General features: G+C 48.8%; 1 protein-coding gene across 1 annotated transcript in view; it reads right to left on the bottom strand.

Annotated features, from left to right (window-relative positions):
* KIFC1 (kinesin family member C1) overlaps positions 1-22,783 on the bottom strand; it is a 35,292-nt gene that overhangs the window by 616 nt on the left and 11,893 nt on the right. The window contains exons 6-14 of the mRNA XM_077788921.1: positions 22,472-22,627; positions 20,770-20,898; positions 17,806-17,922; positions 14,617-14,793; positions 14,373-14,540; positions 9,878-10,016; positions 5,660-5,799; positions 3,982-4,055; positions 1,571-1,646 (exon numbers count right to left, since the gene is read on the bottom strand). Coding sequence (XP_077645047.1) covers positions 1,571-1,646; positions 3,982-4,055; positions 5,660-5,799; positions 9,878-10,016; positions 14,373-14,540; positions 14,617-14,793; positions 17,806-17,922; positions 20,770-20,898; positions 22,472-22,627 — 1,176 coding nt within the window. The remainder of the gene's footprint in view (positions 1-1,570; positions 1,647-3,981; positions 4,056-5,659; positions 5,800-9,877; positions 10,017-14,372; positions 14,541-14,616; positions 14,794-17,805; positions 17,923-20,769; positions 20,899-22,471; positions 22,628-22,783) is intronic.

Genomic DNA, 22,783 nt, shown 5'->3' with positions numbered 1-22,783 from the left:
CCAAAGTAACCCAAAAATAACCCAAAACACCACAAAGTAACGCAAATACAACCCAAAACCACCCCAAAATACCCCAAAACAACCCAAAAATAACCCAAAACACCCCAAAATAACCCAAAAATAACCCCAAAAACACCCCAAAATAACCCAAAAATAACCCAAAAATAACCCAAAAATAACCCAAAACACCCCAAAATAACCCAAAAATAACCCAAACCAACCCAAAATAACCCAAATACAACCCAAACCCACCCCAAACCACCCCAAACCACCCCAAAACAACCCAAAAATAACACAAAATAACCCAAAAATAACCCAAAACACCCCAAAATAACCGAAAAATAACCCCAAAAACACCCCAAAATAATCCAAAACAACCCAAAAATAACCCAAATACAACCCAAACCCACCCCAAACCACCCCAAAATAACCCAAAACCCCAAAAACACCCCAAAGTAACCCAAAAATAACCCAAAATCACCCAAAATAACCCCAAACACCCCAAACCACCCCAAAACAACCCAAAAATAACAAAATAACCCAAAAATAACCCAAAACACCCCAAAATAACCCAAAAATAACCCCAAAACCACCCCAAACTAACCCAAAAATAACCCAAAATAACCCAAAAATAACCCAAAACACCCCAAAATAACCCAAAAATAACCCCAAAACCACCCCATAGTAACCCAAAAATAACCCAAAATATCCCAAAACACCCCAAAGTAACCCAAATACAACCCAAACCCACCCCAAACCACCCCAAAACCACCCCAAAGTAACCAAAAATAACCCAAAACACCCCAAAACAACCCAAAATCACCCCCAAAATACCCAAAACCCCGACATCGACCCAAGAACCCCCCACAACATCCCCAAAACACCCCAAAACCCCGAAACCACCCGGAGAACCCCAAAATCACCCAAAAACACCCAAACCCCAAATCCCCCAAATCCCGAACAAATCCCCAAATCCCCCAAATCCCCCAAATCCCCCCAAATCCCCCCCCCAAATCCCCCCAAATTCCCCCAAATCCCCCCAAATCCCCCAAATCCCCCAAATCGCCCCAAATCCCCCAAATTCCCCCAAATCCCCCCAAATTCCCCCAAATCCCCCAAATTCCCCCAAATCCCCCCAAATCCCCCAAATCCCCCAAATCCCCCCAAATCCCCCAAATTCACCCAAATCCCCCCAAATTCCCCCAAATCCCCCCAAATCCCCCAAATCCCCCCAAATCCCCCCAAATCCCCCCAAATTCCCCCAAATCCCCCCAAATCCCCCCAAATCCCCCCAAATCCCCCAAATCCCCCAAATTCCCCCAAATGCCCCCAAATCCCCCAAATCCCCCAAATCCCCCCAAATCCCCCCAAATTCACCCAAATCCCCCCAAATTCCCCGAAATCCCCCCAAATCCCCCCAAATCCCCCAAATCCCCCAAATCCCCCAAATCCCCCAAATTCCCCCAAATCCCCCCAAATCCCCCAAATCCCCCCAAATCCCCCAAATCCCCCCAAATCCCCCCAAATTCCCCCAAATCCCCCCAAATTCCCCCCAAATTCCCCGTCCCACCTTGCTGGCGAAGCGCAGCGAGTTCAGCGACTCCCCGAAATTCTCCTCCACGGGGGAGATGGTCACAATCATCAGCCTGGGGGGAAACGGGGTTACAGCGCAAAAACAGCCCAAAAATAACCCAGAAACAGCCCAAAACACCCCAAAAACACCCTAAAAATAACCCAAAAATAACCCCAGAAACACCCCAAAAATACCCAAATTAACCCCAGAAACACCCTAAAAATAACCCAAAAATAACCCAAAATTAACCCCAAAAACACCCCAAAAACACCTCAAAATAACCCCAGAAACACCCTAAAAACAACCCAAAAATAACCCAAAAACACCCCAAATTAACCCCAAAAACACCCTAAAAATAACCCAAAAACAGCCCAAAACCAACCCAAAAACACCCTAAAAACAGCCCAAAAATAACCCCAAAAATAACCCAAAAATAACCCCAGAAACACCAAAATTAACCCCAAAAACACCCTAAAAACAGCCCAAAAATAACCCAAAAACACCCTAAAAACAACCCAAAAATAACCCCAGAAACACCCCAAAATAACCCAAAAATAACCCCAAAAATAACCCAAAAATAACCCCAGAAACACCCTAAAAACACCCCAAAAATAACCCCAAAAATAACCCCAAAAACACCCCAAAATAACCCAAAACCACCCCAAAACACCCCAAAATAACCCAAAAATAACCCAAAAACACCCCAAAATTAACCCCAAAAACACCCCAAAATTAACCCAAAAATAACCCAAAACACCCCAAAATTAACCCAAAAATAACCCCAAACACCCCAAAATTAATCCCAGAAAACACCCCAGAGTAACCCAAAAACACCCCAAAAACACCCCAAAATAACCCAAAAACACCCCAAAATAACCCAAAAGTAAGCCAAAACACCCAAAAATAACCCAAAATCACCCCAAACCAACCCAAAATAACCCAAAAACACCCAAACCCACCCCAAACCAACCCAAAAATACCCAAAATAACCCAAAATAACCCAAAAATACCCAAATCACCCCAAACCACCCCAAACCAACGCCGTGGGCGGGTTTGAGATTTGGGACTGGCGTTGGTTTTTGGGGGATTTGGGGAATTTTGGGATGGGTTGGGATGGGACTCCGGGATTTTTGGGATGGGATTTGGGGAATTTTGGGATGGGTTTGGGATTTTGGGATTTTGGGCGAGGTTTTAGGGCTGGGTTTTTTGGGGTTTTTTGGGTTTTTTTGGGGTTTTTTTGGGGTTCTTTGGGGTTTTTTGGGGGGTTTTGGGGTTTTTTGAGGTTTTTTGGGGTTCTTTGGAGTTTTTTTGGGTTTTTTGGGGTTTTTTGGGGTTTTTTTGGGGTTTTTTTGGGGTTTTTTGGGTTTTTTGGGGGTTTTTTGGGGTTTTTTGGGGTTTTTTTAAGGGTTTTTGGGGTTTTTTGGGGTTCTTTGGGGTTCTTTGGGGTTTTTTGGGGTTTTTTGGGGTTCTTTGGGGTTCTTTGGGGTTTTTTGGGGTTTTTTGGGGCTTTTTTTAAGGGTGTTTTTGGGGTTTTTTAAGGGTTTTTGGGGTTTTTTTGGGTTTTTTTGGGGTTTTTAGGGTTTTTTGGGGGTTTTGGGGGGTTTTTGGGTGTTTTTGGGTTTTTTTTAGGGTTTTTGGGGTTTTTTGGGGTTTTTTAAGGGTTTTTGGGGTTTTTTGGGGTTCTTTGGGGTTTTTTGGGGTTTTTGGGGGTTTTTTGAGGTTTTTTGAGGTTTTGGGGGTTTTTTGGGGTTCTTTGGGGTTTTTTTGGGGTTTTTTTGGGGTTTTTTTGGGGTTTTTTGGGGTTTTTTTGAGGTTTTTTGGGGTTTTGGGGTTTTTTTGGGAGTTCTTTGGGGTTTTTTGGGGTTTTTTGGGGTTTTTGGGCGGGGTTTTGGGGTTTTTGGGGTTTTTTGGGGTTTTTTGAGGTTTTTGGGGTTTTTTGGGGGTTTTTTGGGGTTTTTTTGGGGTTTTGGGGTTTTTTGGTTTTTTTGGGAGTTCTTTGGGGTTTTTTGGGGTTTTTTGGGGGTTTTTTGGGGTTTTTGGGCGGGGTTTTGGGGTTTTTGGGGTTTTTTGGGGTTTTTGAGGTTTTTGGGGTTTTTTTGGGGGTTTTTTGGGGTTTTTTAAGGGTTTTTGGGGTTTTTTGGGGTTTTTTGGGGGGTTTTTGGGTTTTTTGGGGTTCTTTGGGGTTTTTTGGGGTTTTTGGGGGTTTTTTGGGGGTTTTTTGGGGGGTTTTGGGGTTTTTTTGGGGGTTTTGGGGGTTTTTTGGGGTTTTTGGGTTTTTTGGGGTTTTTTGGGGTTTCTTTTGGGGTTTTGGGGGTTTTTTGGGGTTTTTGGGGTTTTTTGTTTTGGGGTTTTTGGGGTTTTTGGGTTTTTTTGGGTTTTTTTGGGTTTTTTTGGGGTCCCCCACGTACACTTTGGCGTGCCCCCCCAGGCAGTTCTGCAACAAGAAGGTCAGCTTGCTGTTCCTATAGGGGATGTGCTGCTCCTGCGGAATTTCGGGAATTTTGGGAATTCCAGGGGGATCCCAAACCCCGGATCCACCCCCAAATCCCAAAGTTTGGCTTTCCCATTCCCACCCCACTTTTCCATCTCCTGCCCCATTTTCCCACCCCAATTCCCATTTTCATCCCATTTTTTATCCCATTTTTTCCCCATCCCAATCCTCATTTTTCCATTCTTGATCCCTTTTCCCCACCCCAATTCCTATTTTCCATCCTTTTTCTCCCACCCCCATTTTCCCTTTTTTCACCCCGATTTCCCACCTCCCATCCCATTTCCCCCACCCCAATTCCCGTTTCTCCATCCCCAAATCCCTTTTTTTCACCCCAAACCCCACAAATAATCCCCCAAATCCCACAAAAACCCAATAAACCCCCAAATTTGTCGCCACCAAACCTCGCTGCAGAGCGTGCAGAGGCCGGAGCGGACGGAATCTCCCATTTCCCCATTCCCAAATCCCAGAAATCCCCCAACTCCCATCAACAAACCCCACAGTGACCCCATAAATGTCCCCAATAATCCCAAATAATCCCAAATTTCCCTTTTTTCACCCCAAACCTCGTTGCAGAGGGCGCCGGTGCCCAGCCCCAGGGCTGGAGCTGACGGATTCCCATTTCCCGTTTTCCCGATCGCAATCCTCACAAATCCCACAACGACCCCATAAATGTCCCCAAAAATCCCAAATTTCCCTTTTTTCACCCCACACGTGATTCCGGGAGCCCCAAATTTCCCTTTTTTCACCCCAAACCTTGTTGCAGAGGGCGCTGATGACCAGCCCCGGGGCTGGAGCTGACGGATTCCCATTTCCCGTTTTCCCGATCGCAATCCCCACAAATCCCACACAAACCCCACCGTGACCCCATAAATGTCCCAAATAATCCCAAATAATCCCAAATTTCCCTTTTTTCACCCCAAACCTCGTTGCAGAGGGCGCCGGTGCCCAGCCCCAGGGCTGGAGCTGACGGATTCCGATTTCCCGTTTTCCCGATCGCAATCCTCACAAATCCCACAACGACCCATAAATGTCCCCAAAAATCCCAAATTTCCCTTTTTTCACCCCACACGTGATTCCAGGAGCCCCAAATTTCCCTTTTTTCACCCCAAATCTGGATGCAGAGGGCGCTGATGACCAACCCCAGGACTGGAGCTGACGGATTCCGATTTCCCGTTTTCCCGATCGCAATCCCCACGAATCCCACACAAACCCCACCGTGACCCCATAAATGTCCCAAATTTCCCAAATTTCCCTTTTTTCACCCCAAACCTTGTTGCAGAGGGCGCTGATGACCAGCCCCAGGGCTGGAGCTGACGGATTCCCATTTCCCGTTTTCCCGATCGCAATCCCCACGAATCCCACACAAACCCCACAGTGACCCCACAAATGTCCCCAATAATCCCAAATTTCCCTTTTTTCCCTTTTTTCAGCCCAAACCTTGTTGCAGAGGGCGCTGATGACCAGCCCCAGGGCTGGAGCTGACGGATTCCGAATTTCCCATTTCCCGATCGCAATCCCACACAAACCCCACCGTGACCCCATAAATGTCCCCAATAATCCCAAATTTCCCTTTTTTCCCTTTTTTCAGCCCAAACCTTGTTGCAGAGGGCGCTGATGACCAGCCCCAGGGCGCTCAGGCTGGAGTTAATGCTTTGGGTCTCCCGAAGCCGAGTCCCCACGGATCCCGACTTCTCCAGGCGCTCCGAACCCGCCAGGTCCACCAGGGTCAGGGAGGCTGCGGGGAAATAATGGGGAAAAACGGGGAAAAAAGGGGGGAAAAATGGGGGGAAATGGGGGAATAACAGGGGAATAATGGGGGGAAAATGGGGAGATAGAGTGAGAAATAATGGGGGAATAATGGGGGAATAATGGGGGGAAAATGGGGAGATAGAATGAGAAATAATGGGGAATAATGGGGGGAAAATGGGGGGATAATGGGGGGAAAATGGGGGGATAATGGGGAAATAGAATGAGAAATAATGGGGGGAAATGGGGGAATAACGGGGGAATAATGGGGGGAAAATGGGGAGATAGAATGAGAAATAATGGGGGAATAATGGGGGAAAATGGGGGAAAATGGGGGGAAAATGGGGAAATATAATGAGAAATAATGGGGAGAAATGAGGGAATAACAGGGGAATAATAGGGAAAAAATGGGGAAATAGAATGAGAAATAATGGGGGAATAATGGGGGAAAATGGGGAAATAAAAGGGGAATAATAGGGAAAAAATGGGGAGATAATGGGGGAAAATGGGGAGATAGAATGAGAAATAATGGGGGAATAATGGGGGAATAATGGGGGGAAATGGGGAGATAATGGGGGGAAAATGGGGAAATAGAATGGGAAATAATGGGGGAATAATGGGGGGAAATGGGGAGATAGAATGAGAAATAATGGGGAGAAATGAGGGAATAACAGGGGAATAATAGGGAAAAAATGGGGAAATAGAATGAGAAATAATGGGGGATAATGGGGGAATAATGGGGGAATAATGGGGGGAAAATGGGGGGAAAAAATGGGGGGAAATGAGGGAATAACAGGGGAATAATGGGGGGAAAATGGGGAAATAGAATGGGAAATAATGGGGGAATAATGGGGGGAAATGGGGGAAAAAGTGGGGAAATAATGGGGGGAAATGAGGGAATAACAGGGGAATAATGGGGGGAAAATGGGGAAATAGAATGAGAAATAATGGGGGAATAATGGGGAATAATGGGGGAAATGGGGGAAAATGGGGGGAAAAAATGGGGGAAATGAGGGAATAACAGGGGAATAATGGGGGGAAAATGGGAAATAGAATGAGAAATAATGGGGAAATAATGGGGGAAATGGGGGGATAATGGGGGGAAAATGGGGAAATATAACGAGAAATAATGGGGAGAAATGAGGGAATAACAGGGGAATAATAGGGAAAAAATGGGGAAATAGAATGAGAAATAATGGGGAATAATGGGGGATAATGGGGGAAATGGGGGGAAAATGGGGGGAAAAATGGGGGGAAATGAGGAAATAACAGGGGAATAATGGGGGGAAAATGGGGAGATAGAATGAGAAATAATGGGGGAATAATGGGGGGAAATGGGGGAAAATGGGGGAAAATGGGGAAATATAACGAGAAATAATGGGGAGAAATGAGGGAATAACAGGGGAATAATAGGGAAAAAATGGGGAGATATGGGGGAAAATGGGGAAATAGAATGAGAAATAATGGGGAATAATGGGGGAAATGGGGAAACAATAGGAGGAAAGGGGGAAATAATGGGGAAAATGGGTAAATATATGAAATTGGGGAAAATGGGGAAACAGAATGAGAAATAATGGGGAAATAATGGGGGAAAATGGGGGGAAAATGGGGATATAACGAGAAAAAATGGGGAAATAATGGGGGAATAATGAGGGGAAAATGGGAATAATGGGGAAATAATAGGGGGAAATGGGGGAAAATCAGAAAATGGAATTGGAAAAAATATGGGAAAATGAGGAGAAAATGGGGAGATAATACAGGGAAAATAGGGGAATAATGGGAAATAATGGGGAGATAATGGAGGGAAAAGAATGGGAAATAATGGAGGAAATGGGGAAATACAATGAGAAAAAATGGGGAAAATAATGGAAAAATGGGGAATAATCGGGGAAATGGGGAAAATGGGAATATAATGAGAAATAAGAGGGAAATAATGGGGAAAATGGGGGAAAATGGGGAAATATAATGAGAAATAACGAGGGAAAATTGGGAAATAATGGGGGAATTATGGGGGAAACAGGACATTGGGAATAATGGGGAAACTGGGTGAAACCCAGGAAAAAATGGGAAATGTAACGGAATGAGGGTGGCAGAATGGGGGAATTATGGGGAAAATGGGAAATAATGGGGGAAAACCAGGAGGAAAATGGGAAAAATGGAGATGGAATAACCGGGAAGAGTGGGGAAATAATGAGGGGAAAGAGGAAAAGATAGGAAGTGTAACTGGGAATAATGGGGGAAAGCTGGGGAAAAGCAGGGTGGAACGTGGGAATTTTGGGAAATTTGGGAAATTTGGGAATTGTGGGAATGTCTCACGGGCACCGTGCAGGTGCCAGGCTGGGAAAAAGGATGGGAAATGGAAAAAATGGGGAAATATGGGAATGCTGGGGGGAAAATTGGGAAATTTGGGAATTGTGGAATGAGCTCTCACAGGGACTGTGCCAGGCTGGGAAAAATGGGGGGGAAAGGGATGGGAAATGGAAAAAATGGGGAAATATGGGAAATATGGGGGGAAATTTGGGAATTGTGGGAATGTCTCACAGGCACCGTGCAGGTGCCAGGCTGGCAAAGGGGAAAAATGGGGGAAAAGGGATGGGAGATGGAAAAATCAGGGAATTATGGGAAATATGGGAATGCTGGGGGGAAATTTGGGAATTGTGGGAACGTCTCACAGGCACCGTGCAGGTGCCAGGTTGGCAAAGGGGAAAAATGGGGGAAAAGAGATGGGAGATGGAAAAATCGGGGAAATATGGGAAATATGGGAATGCTGGGGGGAAATTTGGGAAATTTGGGAATTGTGGGAACATCTCACAGGCACCGTGCCAGGCTGGGAAAAATGGGGGGAAAAGGGATGGGAAATGGAAAAAATGGGGAAATATGGGAATGCTGGGGGGAAATTTGGGAAATTTGGGAATTGTGGGAACATCTCACAGGCACAGTGCCAGGCTGGGAAAAATGGGGGGGAAAAAGGGATGGGAGATGGAAAAAATGGGGAAATATGGGAAATATGGGGGGAAATTTGGGAAATTTGGGAATTGTGGGAATGTCTCACCGGCACAGTGCCAGGCTGGGAAAAATGGGGGGAAAAGGGATGGGAAATGGAAAAAATGGGGAAATATGGGAAATATGGGAATGCTGGGGGGAAAATTGGGAAATTTGGGAATTGTGGGAATGTCTCACAGGCACCGTGCAGGTGCTAGGCTGGGAAAAAGGATGGGAAATGGAGAAAATGGGGAAATATGGGAAATATGGGGGGAAATTTGGGAAATTTGGGAATTGTGGGAACGTCTCACAGGCACAGTGCAGGTGCCAGGCTGGAAAAAATGGGGGGAAAGGGATGGGAGATGGAAAAATCGGGGAAATATGGGAAATATGGGAATGCTGGGGGGAAATTTGGGAATTGTGGAATGAGCTCTCACAGGCACCGTGCAGGTGCCAGGCTGGAAAAAATGGGGGGAAATGGAAAAAATGGGGAAATATGGGAAATATGGGAATGCTGGGGGGAAAATTGGGAAATTTGGGAATTGTGGGAATGTCTCACAGGGACTGTGCAGGTGCTAGGCTGGGAAAAAGGATGGGAAATGGAGAAAATGGGGAAATATGGGAAATATGGGAATGCTGGGGGGAAATTTGGGAATTGTGGGAACGTCTCACAGGCACCGTGCAGGTGCCAGGTTGGCAAAGGGGAAAAATGGGGGAAAAGAGATGGGAGATGGAAAAATCGGGGAAATATGGGAAATATGGGAATGCTGGGGGGAAATTTGGGAAATTTGGGAATTGTGGAATGAGCTCTCACAGGGACTGTGCCAGGCTGGGAAAAATGGGGGGAAAGGGATGGGAGATGGAAAAATCGGGGAAATATGGGAAATATGGGAATGCTGGGAGGAAATTTGGGAATTGTGGAATGAGCTCTCACAGGCACTGTGCAGGTGCCAGGTTGGCAAAGGGGAAAAATGGGGGGAAAATGAGATCAGAGGTGGAAAAAAAGCTGGAAAAGCGGGGGGAAGGGGGGCGCGGTGGGAATTTCGGGAATTCCGGGAATTGCGGGAATTTCCGGGGCGCCTCACAGGAGCAGCGCAGGTCGCGGGCGGCGTGCAGCCCCTGGATGCGCAGCTGGAAGACGGAGTGGGAGCGCGAGGAGCGCTCGTTGAGCGCCGTGCGCGCCACCGAGCGCTGCGAGCCCGCCCGCTGCAGCAGCTGCAGCACCTGCGGCGGGAATGGCGCGGGATAACGGCGGGAATGACGCGGGATAACGGCGGGAATGACGCGGGATAATGGCGGGAATGACGCGGGATAACGGCGGGAATGATGAGGGAATAACGGGAATGACGCGGGATAACGGCGGGAATGACGCGGGATAACAGCGGGAATGACGCGGGATAACAGCGGGAATGACGGGAATGACGGCGGGAATGACGCGGGATAACGGCGGGAATGACGCGGGATAACGGCGGGAATGACGCGGGATAACGGCGGGAATGACACGGGAATGATGAGGGAATGATGCGGGAATGACGGCGGGAATGACGGCGGGAATGACGCGGGATAACGGCGGGAATGACGCGGGATAACGGCGGGAATGACGCGGGATAACGGCGGGAATGACGCGGGATAACGGCGGGAATGACGCGGGATAACGGCGGGAATGACGCGGGATAACGGCGGGAATGACGCGGGATAATGGCGGGAATGACGCGGGATAACGGCGGGAATGGCGCGGGATAACGGCGGGAATGACGCGGGATAACGGCGGGAATGACGCGGGATAACGGCGGGAATGACGCGGGATAACGGCGGGAATGACGCGGGATAACGGCGGGAATGACGCGGGATAACGGCGGGAATGACGCGGGATAACGGCGGGAATGACGCGGGATAACGGCGGGAATGACACGGGAATGATGAGGGAATGATGCGGGAATGACGGCGGGAATGACGGCGGGAATGACGCGGGATAACGGCGGGAATGACGCGGGATAACGGCGGGAATGACACGGGATAACGGCGGGAATGACGCGGGATAACGGCGGGAATGACGCGGGAATGATGAGGGAATGGCGGCGGGATAACGGCGGGAATGACAGCGGGATAACGGCGGGAATGACAGCGGGATAACGGCGGGAATGATGAGGGAATAACGGGAATGACGCGGGATAACGGCGGGAATGACGCGGGATAACGGCGGGAATGATGAGGGAATAACGGCGGGAATGACAGCGGGATAACGGCGGGAATGGCGCGGGATAACGGCGGGAATGACGCGGGATAACGGCGGGAATGACGCGGGATAACGGCGGGAATGACACGGGATAACGGCGGGAATGACGCGGGATAACGGCGGGAATGACGCGGGATAACGGCGGGAATGACGCGGGATAACGGCGGGAATGACGCGGGATAACGGCGGGAATGACGCGGGATAACAGCGGGAATGGCAGCGGGAATGATGAGGGAATGATGAGGGAATGACGGGAATGATGAGGGAATGATGAGGGAATGATGGGAATGATGAGGGAATGATGAGGGAATGATGGGAATGATGAGGGAATGATGGGAATGATGAGGGAATGATGCGGGAATGACGGGAATGATGGCGGGAATGACAGCGGGAGTGACAGCGGGAATAACGGGAATGACAGTGGGAATGACGGGAATGGCGGCGGGAATGACGGCGGGAATGATGAGGGAATAACGGGAATGACGGCGGGAATGATGCGGGATAACGGCGGGAATGATGGGAATGATGAGGGAATAATGAGGGAATGACGGCGGGAATTATGCGGGAAGGACAGCGGGAATGACAGGAATGATGAGGGAATGACAGCGGGAACGACGGCGGGAATGACGGGAATGACGGCGGGAATAACAGGAATGATGAGGGAATGACGGGAATGGCGGCGGGAACGACGGGAATGACAGGAATGATGAGGGAATGACGGGAATGACAGCGGGAATGACGGCGGGAGTGACAGCAGGAATGATGAGGGAATGACGGGAATGATGGGAATGACAGCGGGAGTGACAGCGGGAATGACAGCGGGAATGATGTGGGAATAACGGGAATGACAGCGGGAACGATGGCGGGAATGACGGGAATGATGCGGGAATGACAGTGGGAATGATGCGGGATAACAGCGGGAATGACAGGAATGACAGCGGGAGTGACAGCGGGAATGATGCGGGAAGGACAGCGGGAATGACAGCGGGAATGACAGTGGGAACGACGGCGGGAATGATGGGAATGACGGCGGGAATGATGAGGGATAACAGCGGGAATGATGCGGGATTGACAGCGGGAACGACAGCGGGAATAATAGCAGGAATAACAGCGGGAATGACAGCGGGAGTGACAGCGGGAATGACGGGAATGATGCGGGAAGGACAGCGGGAATGATACAGGAATGACAGCGGGAATGACGGCGGGAATGATGCGGGAACGACAGCGGGAATAACGGGAATAATGCAGGAATGACAGTGGGAGTGATGCGGGAATGACGGGAATAATGCAGGAATAATGCAGGAATGACAGTGGGAGTGATGCGGGAATAACGGGAATAATGCGGGAATAACAGCGGGAATGATGCGGGAACGACGGCGGGAATGACAGCGGGATTAACGGGAATAATGCAGGAATGACAGCGGGAGTAACAACGGGAATAACAGTGGGAATGATGCGGGAATAACGGGAATAACAGCGGGAACGACAGCAGGAGTGACAGCGGGAATGACAGTGGGAATAACGGGAATAATGTGGGAATAACAGCGGGAACAACAGCGGGAACAACAGCAGGAATAACAGGAATAATGTGGGAATAACAGCGGGAACAACAGCGGGAACAACAGCGGGAACAACAGCGGAAATAACAGTGGGAATAATGGGAATAGCGACAGGGAATAACGGGAATAATGTGGGAATAGCAATGGGGAATAACGGGAATGACACAGGCATAACAATGCAGTATAACAATGGGAATAACAACAGGGAATGTCAGTGGGGAATAACGGTGAACAACAGGGAAAAACAACGGGAACAACAGGGAAAAACAACGGGAACAACAGGGAAAAACAACGGGAACAACAGGGAAAAACAACAGGAACAACAGGGAAAAACAACGGGAACAACAGGGAAAAACAACGGGAACAACCGGGAAAAACAACAGGAACAACAGGGAAAAACAACAGGAACAACAGGGAAAAACAACGGGAACAACAGGGAAAAACAACGGGAACAACAGGGAAAAACAACGGGAACAACAGGGAAAAACAACGGGAACAACAGGGAAAAACAACGGGAACAACAGGGAAAAACAACGGGAACAACAGGGAAAAACGGAGAAATAACGGGAGAACGAGGGGGAACAACGGGAAAATGGGAAAAACAATGGGGGAAAATGGGAAAAACAGGGTAAAATAGGACAAAACCAGGAAAAACGGGGGGAAATGGGGAAAAAACAGGAATGGGGACACAACGAGGGGGAAATGGAGAAATATGGAGGAAAAAGGGGAAAAAATGGTGGAAAAATGGGGGGAAAGGGGGAAAATTTGGGGTAAAATGGGGGGAATGGAAAAATTGGGGGGGAAAGGGAAAAATAGGTGGGAAAGGGGAAAAATCAGAGGGAAAATGGGAAAAACAGGAGTGGGGGACATGGGGAGGGGAAAAGGGAACAGTCATGGGGAAACCAGGGGAAAAAGGGAAAAATTGGGGAGAAAAACATGAGGAAAAATAGAAAAATTGGGGGAAAATCGGGGAGAAACAGGAAAAATCAGGGGGGAATGGGAAAAATTGGGGGGAAAAGGGAAAAATTGGAATGGGGACATGGGGAGGGGAAAGGGGAACAATTGTGGGGCAAACAGAGAGAAATGAAGGAAAAAATGGATTAAAAACTGAAATTATCCCCCTGGAATTGTAAATAAAGCAACAAAAGTGTAAAAATTCTGGGAAAGTGAATTCAGAACTGACCCAGTCTGCTCCCAAATTCTTGCGTTTCCCCCGAAATCCCCAAATTTTCCCATAAAACCCCCAAATATCCCCCAAAGTCCTCAAAATTCCAAATAAATCCTCAAATTTCCCTCTAGATCCTCAAATTTTCACCTAAAATCCCCAAATTTCCACCTAAAACCCCAAAATTTCAACAAAAAACTCCCAGATTTCCAACTAAAATGACCAAATTTCCACAAAATTCCCCAAATTTCCCCAAATCCCAGGTGCCCACCTGCTCCTCGCTCTCCACGGGCACCCAGGTGAGGTTGGGCACCTGCAGCTCCACGTTCCCCACTCAGAACCCCAAATTCTCCCCAGATTTCCCCAAATCCCAGGTGCCCACCTGCTCCACGGGCACCCAGGTGAGCTTGGGGACCTGCAGCTCCACATTCCCCACTCAGAACCCCCAAATTTCCACCTAAAACCTTCCTGAAATCCCCAAATTTCCCCCAAATCCCAGGTGCCCACCTGCTCCTCGCTCTCCACGGGCACCCAGGTGAGCTTGGGGACGTGCAGCTCCACATTCCCCACTCAGAACCCCCAAATTCTCCCCAAATTCCCCCCAAATCCCAGGTGCCCACCTGCTCCTCGCTCTCCACGGGCACCCAGGTGAGGTTGGGCACGTGCAGCTCGTCGCTGCCGGGCGCCAGGCGCCGGATCTCCAGCTCGGAGCCGCGCTGCCCGGGCGCCAGCAGCAGGTCGCGCAGGTTCTCGTTGTAGATCTCCAGGAAGCTGGCGGAGAAGCCGTACTGAGGCCGCGGCGGCCGTGCCCGCCGTGCCCCGCCCGGCGCCGTGCCCGCGCCGTGCCCGCGGGGCCGGGCTCACCTGCCAGCCCTTGGCCGCCAGGTCGCGGGCGCCGCGGAAGAGGTGGCGCACGGCGCGCGGGATCATCCCGCGCGAGGCCGGCGCGCCCGCCGGCGCCGGGCCCTCCATGGTGAAGGTCTTGCCGCTGCCCGTCTGCCCGTAGGCGAAGATGCACACCGGGTACCCGTCCAGAGCCGACTGGCAGAGGGATTTTGGGAATGCTCAGGGGGGTTGGGATGGGCACAGGGGGTTGGGATGGGCACAGGGAACAGTGACCCGTCCAGAGCCGACTGGCAAAGGGATTTTGGGAATGCTCAGGGGGTTTGGGAATGGGCACAGGGGTTTGGGAATGGGCACAGGGGGTTGGGAATGGGCACAGGGGTTGGGAATGGGCACAGGAGGTTGGGAATGGGCACAGGGATTTGGGATGGGCACAGGGATTTGGGATGGGCACAGGGGGCACAGGGGTTGGGAATGGGCACAGGGAGCACTGACTCGTCCAGGGCTGACTGGCAAAGGGATTTTGGGAATGCTCAGGGGGGTTGGGATGGGCACAGGGGGTTTGGGATGGGCACAGGAGGTTGGGATGGGCACAGGGATTTGGGATGGGCACAGGGATTTGGGAATGGGCACAGGGATTTGGGATGGGCACAGGGATTTGGGATGGGCACAGGGATTTGGGATGGGCACAGGGGGCACAGGGGTTTGGGATGGGCACAGGGAGCACTGACCCGTCCAGAGCCGACTGGCAAAGGGATTTTGGGAATGCTCAGGGGGGTTGGGATGGGCACAGGGGGTTGGGAATGGGCACAGGGGGTTGGGAATGGGCACAGGGGGTTGGAATGGGCACAGGGGTTGGGAATGGGCACAGGGGGTTGGGATGGGCACAGGGGTTGGGAATGGGCACAGGGAGCACTGACCCGTCCAGAGCCGACTGGCAAAGGAATTTTGGGAATGCTCAGGGGGGTTTGGGATGGGCACAGGGGGCACAGGGATTTGGGATGGGCACAGGGGGGTTAGGATGGGCACAGGGATTTGGTATGGGCACAGGGGTTTGGGATGGGCACAGGGGTTTGGGAATGGGCACAGGGGGTTGGGAATGGGCACACGGGGTTGGGAATGGGCACAGGGGTTTGGGAATGGGCACAGGGGTTTGGGATGGGCACAGGGGGCACTGACCCGTCCAGAGCCGACTGGCAATGGGATTTTGGGAATGCTCAGGGGGGTTGGGATGGGCACAGGGGTTGGGAATGGGCACAGGAGGTTGGGAATGGGCACAGGGGGTTGGGAATGGGCACAGGGGGGTTAGGATGGGCACAGGAGGTTGGGATGGGCACAGGGAGCACTGACCCGTCCAGAGCCAACTGGCAAAGGGATTTGGGATGGGCACAGGGGGTTGGGAATGGGCACAGGGGTTTGGGATGGGCACAGGGGGTTGGGAATGGGCACAGGGGTTGGGAATGGGCACAGGGGTTGGGAATGGGCACAGGGGTTTGGGAATGGGCACAGGGGTTTGGGATGGGCACAGGGGTTTGGGATGGGCACAGGGTTTGGGAATGGGCACAGGGGTTGGGATGGGCACAGGGAACACTGACCCGTCCAGTGCCAACTGGCAATTCCAGGAGTTGGGAATGGTCAGAGGGGTTTGGGAATGGTCAAAGGGAATGTTCAGAGGGATTCAGGAATGTTCCAAGTGATTTGGGAATGGTCAGGGGCATTTGGGAATTCCAGGGAATATGGGGGATTTGGGAATGGTCAGGGGGATTTGGGAATGGTCAGAGGGGATTTGGGAATGGTCAGGGGCATTTGGGAATTCCAGGGAATATGGGGGATTTGGGAATGGTCAGGGGGATTTGGGATTCTCAGATTTGGGATTCCCAGGGGGATTTGGGAATGGTCAGGGGGATTTGGGAATGTTCAGGCAGATTTGGGAATGCTCAGGGGGATTTGGGATTCCCAGAGAGATTTGGGAATGGTCAGAGGGGATTTGGGATTCTCAGATTTGGGATTCCCAGGGGGATTTGGGAATGGTCAGAGGGGATTTGGGATTTCCAGATTTGGGATTCCCAGGGGGATTTGGGAATGGTCAGGGGGATTTGGGAATGCTCAGGGGGATTTGGGATTCCCAGAGAGATTTGGGAATGCTCAGGGGGATTTGGGAATGTTCAGGCAGATTTGGGAATGCTCAGGGGGATTTGGGATTCTCAGATTTGGGATTCCCAGGGGGATTTGGGAACGCTCAGGGGGATTTGGGATTCCCAGGGGGATTTGGGAACGCTCAGGGGGATTTGGGATTCCGGGAGGGGACCTGGGATGAGGACTGGGGGGGATTTGGGGGATTCCAAGGGAATTTAGAGAGGGATGGTGGAATTCTGGGAGAGATTTGGGAGGAATTTGGGAATTCTGAGAGAATTTGGGAAGAATTTCAAAATTCTGAGGAGATTTGGGGGAAATTTCTGGTGTTTTGGGAGGGATTTGGGAGATTCATGAAGGGGTATCCGGGAATTCCAAGGGAATTTAGAGAGGGATTATGGAATTCTGAGAGGGGTTGGGAAGGAATTTGGGAATTCTGAGGGGATTCGGAAGTTCTGAGGGGGGACTTGAGGGTTCAGAGGGGATTTAGGAGCTCTGGGGGCAAAATTTGGGAGGGATTTGGGAATTCTGAAGGGATTTGGGAGGAATTTGGGAATTGTGAGGGAATTTGGGGGGAATTTCGGAACTCTGAGGGGGAATTTGGGAATTCTGAGGGGGAATTTAAGTGAGATTTGAGGGTCTGAGGGGGAAATTGGGAGGAATTTGGGAATTCCAAGGGAATTTAGGGGGGAATTTTGATGTTTTGGGAGGAATTTGGGACCAGGAGCTGGATCTCCTGGAAGATCTCCTGCTGGGATTTGGGGTTGGATTTTGGGAAAATGGAGCTGGATTTTGGGGAATTCCAGGAGGATATTTGGGGTTTTTGGGATCCAGGTGGGATATCTGGGATCTGGGGGGGTTTTTGGGATCCAGGGCAGGAATTTTGGGATGCACACCTGGACCAGGAGCTGGATCTCCTGGAAGATCTCCTGCTGGGATTTGGGGTTGGATTTTGGGAAAATGGAGCTGGATTTTGGGGAATTCCAGGAGGATATTTGGGGTTTTTGGGATCCAGGTGGGATATCTGGGATCTGGGGGGTTTTTTGGGATCCAGGGGTGGAATTTTGGGATGCACACCTGGACCAGGAGCTGGATCTCCTGGAAGATCTCCTCCTGGGAAGCCGCCGGCGGGAAGACGCGGTCGAAGGTGAAGTCGTAGCGCAGCTCCGCGCGCCGCTCCCGGCCCAGCTGGGACTGAGGGGCAGAAAAACAGGATTTTGGGAAAAAAACGGGAATTCAGAGAGGGAAAAAGGAGATTGGGGGCAAAAAAATGGAGTTTGGGAGGAGAAAAGGGAGTTTTGGGGAAGAAAAAGCCTGTTTTTTTGGGGTTTTTTTTAGGAGAAAGATTGTTTTTATGAGGGTTAAAAGCCCGTTTTGGGGGGAAATCATTAATTTTTCAGCCAAAAAAACACGTCAAATTTTTGGGGGAGAAAAGGTCAGGTTTGGGAGAAAAATAGTAATTTTTGGAGGAAGCAGTTTGGGGGGAAAAAAGCATTTTAATAGCAAAAATATTGTGAGGAAGGGCAAAAAAAGGGGGGTTTTGGTTTGGAAAGGGGTTTGTTTGAGAAAAAGGGAGATTTGGGGGAAAAAAATAGGATTTGGAGGGGGGGGAAAGAGATTTGGGGGAAAAAAAGACTTTTTTTGAAGGAAAAAAACCGCCCCCGGCAAATCCGGCTGCCAGCAGAATCACACGGGGATCTGTGGGAACGAGTATTCCTGAGGGAGAAAAAAGGACATTTTGGGGCAGAAATAAAGATATTTTGGAAAAAAGCGGTTTTTCAGGGGATTTCGAGGAAAAAATGGTGTTTTGGGGGGGAGAAGGGATTTTTTTTTGGTGGGAAAAGGGTATTTTTGAGGGAAAACAAGATGTTTTTGAGAGGAAAATGACAGTTCTGAGGGGAAATGGAGAGTTTTGGGAGAAACAGACACTTGTGAGGAGAAAAAGGCTATTTTTGGGAAATAAAGGCTTTTTGAGGATGTCTTTGAGGCACAAAAAAGACATTTTTGAGAAAAAAGAATATTTTCAGGGGGAAAAATACTTAATAGAAAAGAAGAGATGTTTGAAGAAAAAAGTGCATTTCTGAGGGGAAGTAAAGGACGCTTTGGAGGAAATAAAGACTTTTTGGGTAATAAGAGATTTTTGAGAAAAAAAGGACATTTGAGGGGTAAAAAAAAATATTTTTTCAGTAAAAAAAGACATTTTTGTGAGAAAACTGACATTTTTTGGGGAAAAAAGGACATTTTTGGGGGTGAAAAGGACATTTTTGAGGAGTAAAAAGCCTATCTTGGGGAGAAAAAGAAGAACTTGATTCAGAGGAAGAAAAGGTCAATTTTTGAGGTGAAAAGACATTTCTGATGGAGAATAAACCATTTTTGAGGGAAAAAATAGACATTTTGGAAAAAAACCCATTGTTTTCTAAGAAGAAAAAAGGACATTTTTTGGAAATAGGTATTTTTGAGGGGAAAATGCCATTTTTGAGGGAATTAAGGCAGTTTTTAGGGGGGAAAAAGGACTTCTAGGGAAAAAGGCCTTTTTTGAGAGGGGGAAAAAAGGCATTTTTGGAAAATCAAGGATTTTCGAGGGAAAAACGCCAATTTTGAGAGGAAAAAGCCAATTCCTGAGAGGGAAAAAAAGCGTTTTTGTAAATAGGAATTTTTGAGGGGAAAAGGCCGTTTTGGAGGGAGGCGAAAGGAATTCTTGGGAAATTAGGGATTTTAAAGGGAAAAAGGCCATTTCTAAAGGCAGAAAAAAGGAATTTATGGGAAATCTGGACTTTTTGAAGGAAAAAGCCCATTTTTGAGAGGAGGAAAAGAGGCATTTTTGGGAAATAAGGGATTTTTGAGGGAAAAAGGCCATTTCTGAGAGGGGAAAAAAAAGCATTTTTGGGAAATGAGGGAATTTTGAGGGAAAAATGCCATTTCTGAGAGGGGGAAAAAAAGCATTTTTGGGAAACGAGGGAATTTTGAGGGAAAAATGCCATTTCTGAGAGGGAAAAAAAAAGCATTTTTGGGAAGCGAGGGATTTTTGAGGGAAAAATGCCATTTCTGAGAGGGGGAAAAAAAAGCATTTTTGGGAAATGAGGGAATTTTGAGGGAAAAATGCCATTTCTGAGGGGGGAAAAAAAGCATTTTTGGGAAATGAGGGATTTTTGAGGGAAAAAGGCCATTTCTGAGAGGGGGGAAAAAAAGCATTTTTGGGAAATGAGGGATTTTTGAGGGAAAAATGCCATTTCTGAGAGGGGAAAAAAAAGCATTTTTGGGAAATGAGGGATTTTTGAGGGAAAAATGCCATTTCTGAGAGGGGAAAAAAAAGTATTTTTGGGAAATGAGGGAATTTTGAGGGAAAAAGGCCATTTCTGAGAGGGGAAAAAAAAGCATTTTTGGGAAATGAGGGAATTTTGAGGGAAAAATGCCATTTCTGAGAGGGGAAAAAAAAGCATTTTTGGGAAATGAGGGATTTTTGAGGGAAAAAGGCCATTTCTGAGAGGGGGAAAAAAAAGCATTTTTGGGAAATGAGGGATTTTTGAGGGAAAAATGCCATTTCTGAGAGGGGAAAAAAAGGCATTTTTGGGAAATGAGGGATTTTTGAGGGAAAAATGCCATTTCTGAGAGGGGGAAAAAAAGCATTTTTGGGAAATGAGGGAATTTTGAGGGAAAAATGCCATTTCTGAGAGGGGAAAAAAAAGCATTTTTGGGAAATGAGGGAGTTTTGAGGGAAAAATGCCATTTCTGAGAGGGGAAAAAAAGCATTTTTGGGAAATGAGGGATTTTTGAGGGAAAAAGGCCATTTCTGAGAGGGGAAAAAAAAGCATTTTTGGGAAACGAGGGATTTTTGAGGGAAAAATGCCATTTTTGAACAAAAGAACGGCCATTTTTGAGAGGGAAAAGCAGAAATTTGTGGGAAATCAGGCATTTTTGAGGGGAAAAAGCCATTTTTGACGGGGGAGAAAAGGAATTTTTGGGAACTCGGGGATGTTTGTGTGACAAAGGCCAGTTTTGAGGGTGGATTTGAGGAGAAAAGTGAGGATTTGGAGCACTCACGTCGTCGGGCCGGGTGAGCACGAGGCTGCGGGTGTCCTGAGGGGGAAAGTGCAGGTGGGGCAAACCCCGCTGGCGCTCCCGCTCCTCGGGCAGCAGCGGCCGCACGCGGCAGAACACACGGATGTTCCCCTGGAAAAGCAAAAAAAATGGGATTGAGGCGTGGAATTCATGGGTGATCCCCTGGAAAAGCAAAAAAAATGGGATTGAGGCGTGGAATTCATGGGTGTTCCACTGGGAAAGCAAAAAAAAATGGGATTGAGGCGTGGAATTCATGGGTGATACCCTGGGAAAGCAAAAAAAATGGGATTGAGGCGTGGAATTCATGGGTGATCCCACAGGAAAACCAAAAAATGGGATTGAGGCATGGAACTCATGGGTGTTCCCCTGGAAAAGCAAAAAAAATGGGATTGAGGCGTGGAACTCATGGGGGCTCCCCTGGGAAAACCAAAAAAAAATGGGATTCAGGCGTGGAACTCATGGGTGGTCCCCTGGGAAAACAAAAAAATTTTAAGATTTAGGCAATAAATTCATGGATGTTCCCCTGGGAAAGCAAAAAAATGGGATTGAGGCATGGAACTCATGGGTGATCCCACAGGAAAACCAAAAAAAAATGAGATTGAGGCATGGAACTCATGGGTGTTCCCCTGGGAAAACAAAAAAATGGGATTGAGGCGTGGAACTCATGGGTGTTCCCCTGGGAAAACTAAAAAATTTTGGGATTTAGGCAATAAATTCTTGGATGTTCCCCTGGGAAAACAAAGAAATGGGATTGAGGCATGTAACTCATGGGTGTTCCCCTGGGAAAACAAAAAAATTTTGGGATTGAGGCATGGAACTCATGGGTGATCCCACAGGAAAACCAAAAAAAATGGGATTGAGGCATGGAACTCATGGGTGTTCCCCTGGGAAAACAAAAAAATTTTGGGATTGAGGCATGGAACTCATGGGGGTTCCCCTGGGAAAACAAAAAAAATGGGATTGAGGCATGGAACTCATGGGTGATCCCACAGGAAAACCAAAAAAAATGGGATTGAGGCATGGAACTCATGGGTGTTCCCCTGGGAAAACAAAAAAATTTTGGGATTGAGGCATGGAACTCATGGGTGTTCCCCTGGGAAAACCAAAAAAAATGGGATTGAGGCGTGGAACTCATGGGTGATCCCACAGGAAAACCAAAAAATGGGATTGAGGCGTGGAATTCATGGGTGATACCCTGGGAAAACAAAAAAAAATGGGATTGAGGCGTGGAACTCATGGGTGTTCCCCTGGGAAAGCAAAAAAAATGGGATTGAGGCGTGGAACTCATGGGTGTTCCCCTGGGAAAGCAAAAAAAATGGGATTGAGGCATGGAACTCATGGGTGTTCCCCTGGGAAAGCAAAAAAAATGGGATAGGTTTAGAGTAAAAAAACAGTTTGTAATATAGGTAGTAAGGTTTTAGGGGAAAACTATAAACATGTAATACATAATATATCATATAAAAGATAACAGCAGCCCTGGGTGGGGGGAGAAGAAGAAGACAGCAGACAGAGAGGATGTCAGGGTGTGTGTGTGCCTCAACCTGAGCTGCTGATCAAACAGCCTCAGTCCAAGAAAATAATCTGTTAGATAATTGCCAATAAACTGCCTCGAGACCGAACAGCAAAAGCCTGAAGAGTTTTTCTTTGGAAGCGCGAGTTAAAATAAAAATTTCACCACACGCACCCGGAGCTCCAGGATGTCGTTGTGCAGGCGGCGCCGCTCCATCTCCAGCAGGTGGATATGCTGCTCCCGCTGGGCCAGCAGGATCCGCTGCGACTCCTCCAGCTCCCGCAGCGCCTGCAGCTCCTGCAGCTGCGCCTGCAGCTCCTGCAGCTGCGCCTGCAGCGGGAAAGCACAGCCCTCAGAACCCCTCGTTCCCCTCGCGCTCGGGAGAGAAACCGGCCAAAACATAAAATAAACCCCATTCCTCCTCATGTCTTGCAGGTTTTCTGGGTGTTCCCCCAGGGATTTGAGGGTAAAATGAGCAAATCCCCA

Source organism: Lonchura striata, chromosome 29 (genome assembly GCF_046129695.1).
Source record: "Lonchura striata isolate bLonStr1 chromosome 29, bLonStr1.mat, whole genome shotgun sequence".
Taxonomy (NCBI): domain Eukaryota; kingdom Metazoa; phylum Chordata; class Aves; order Passeriformes; family Estrildidae; genus Lonchura; species Lonchura striata.
Note: the sequence above shows the minus strand (reverse complement) of the source record. Positions and strands in the feature narration are given on the sequence as shown.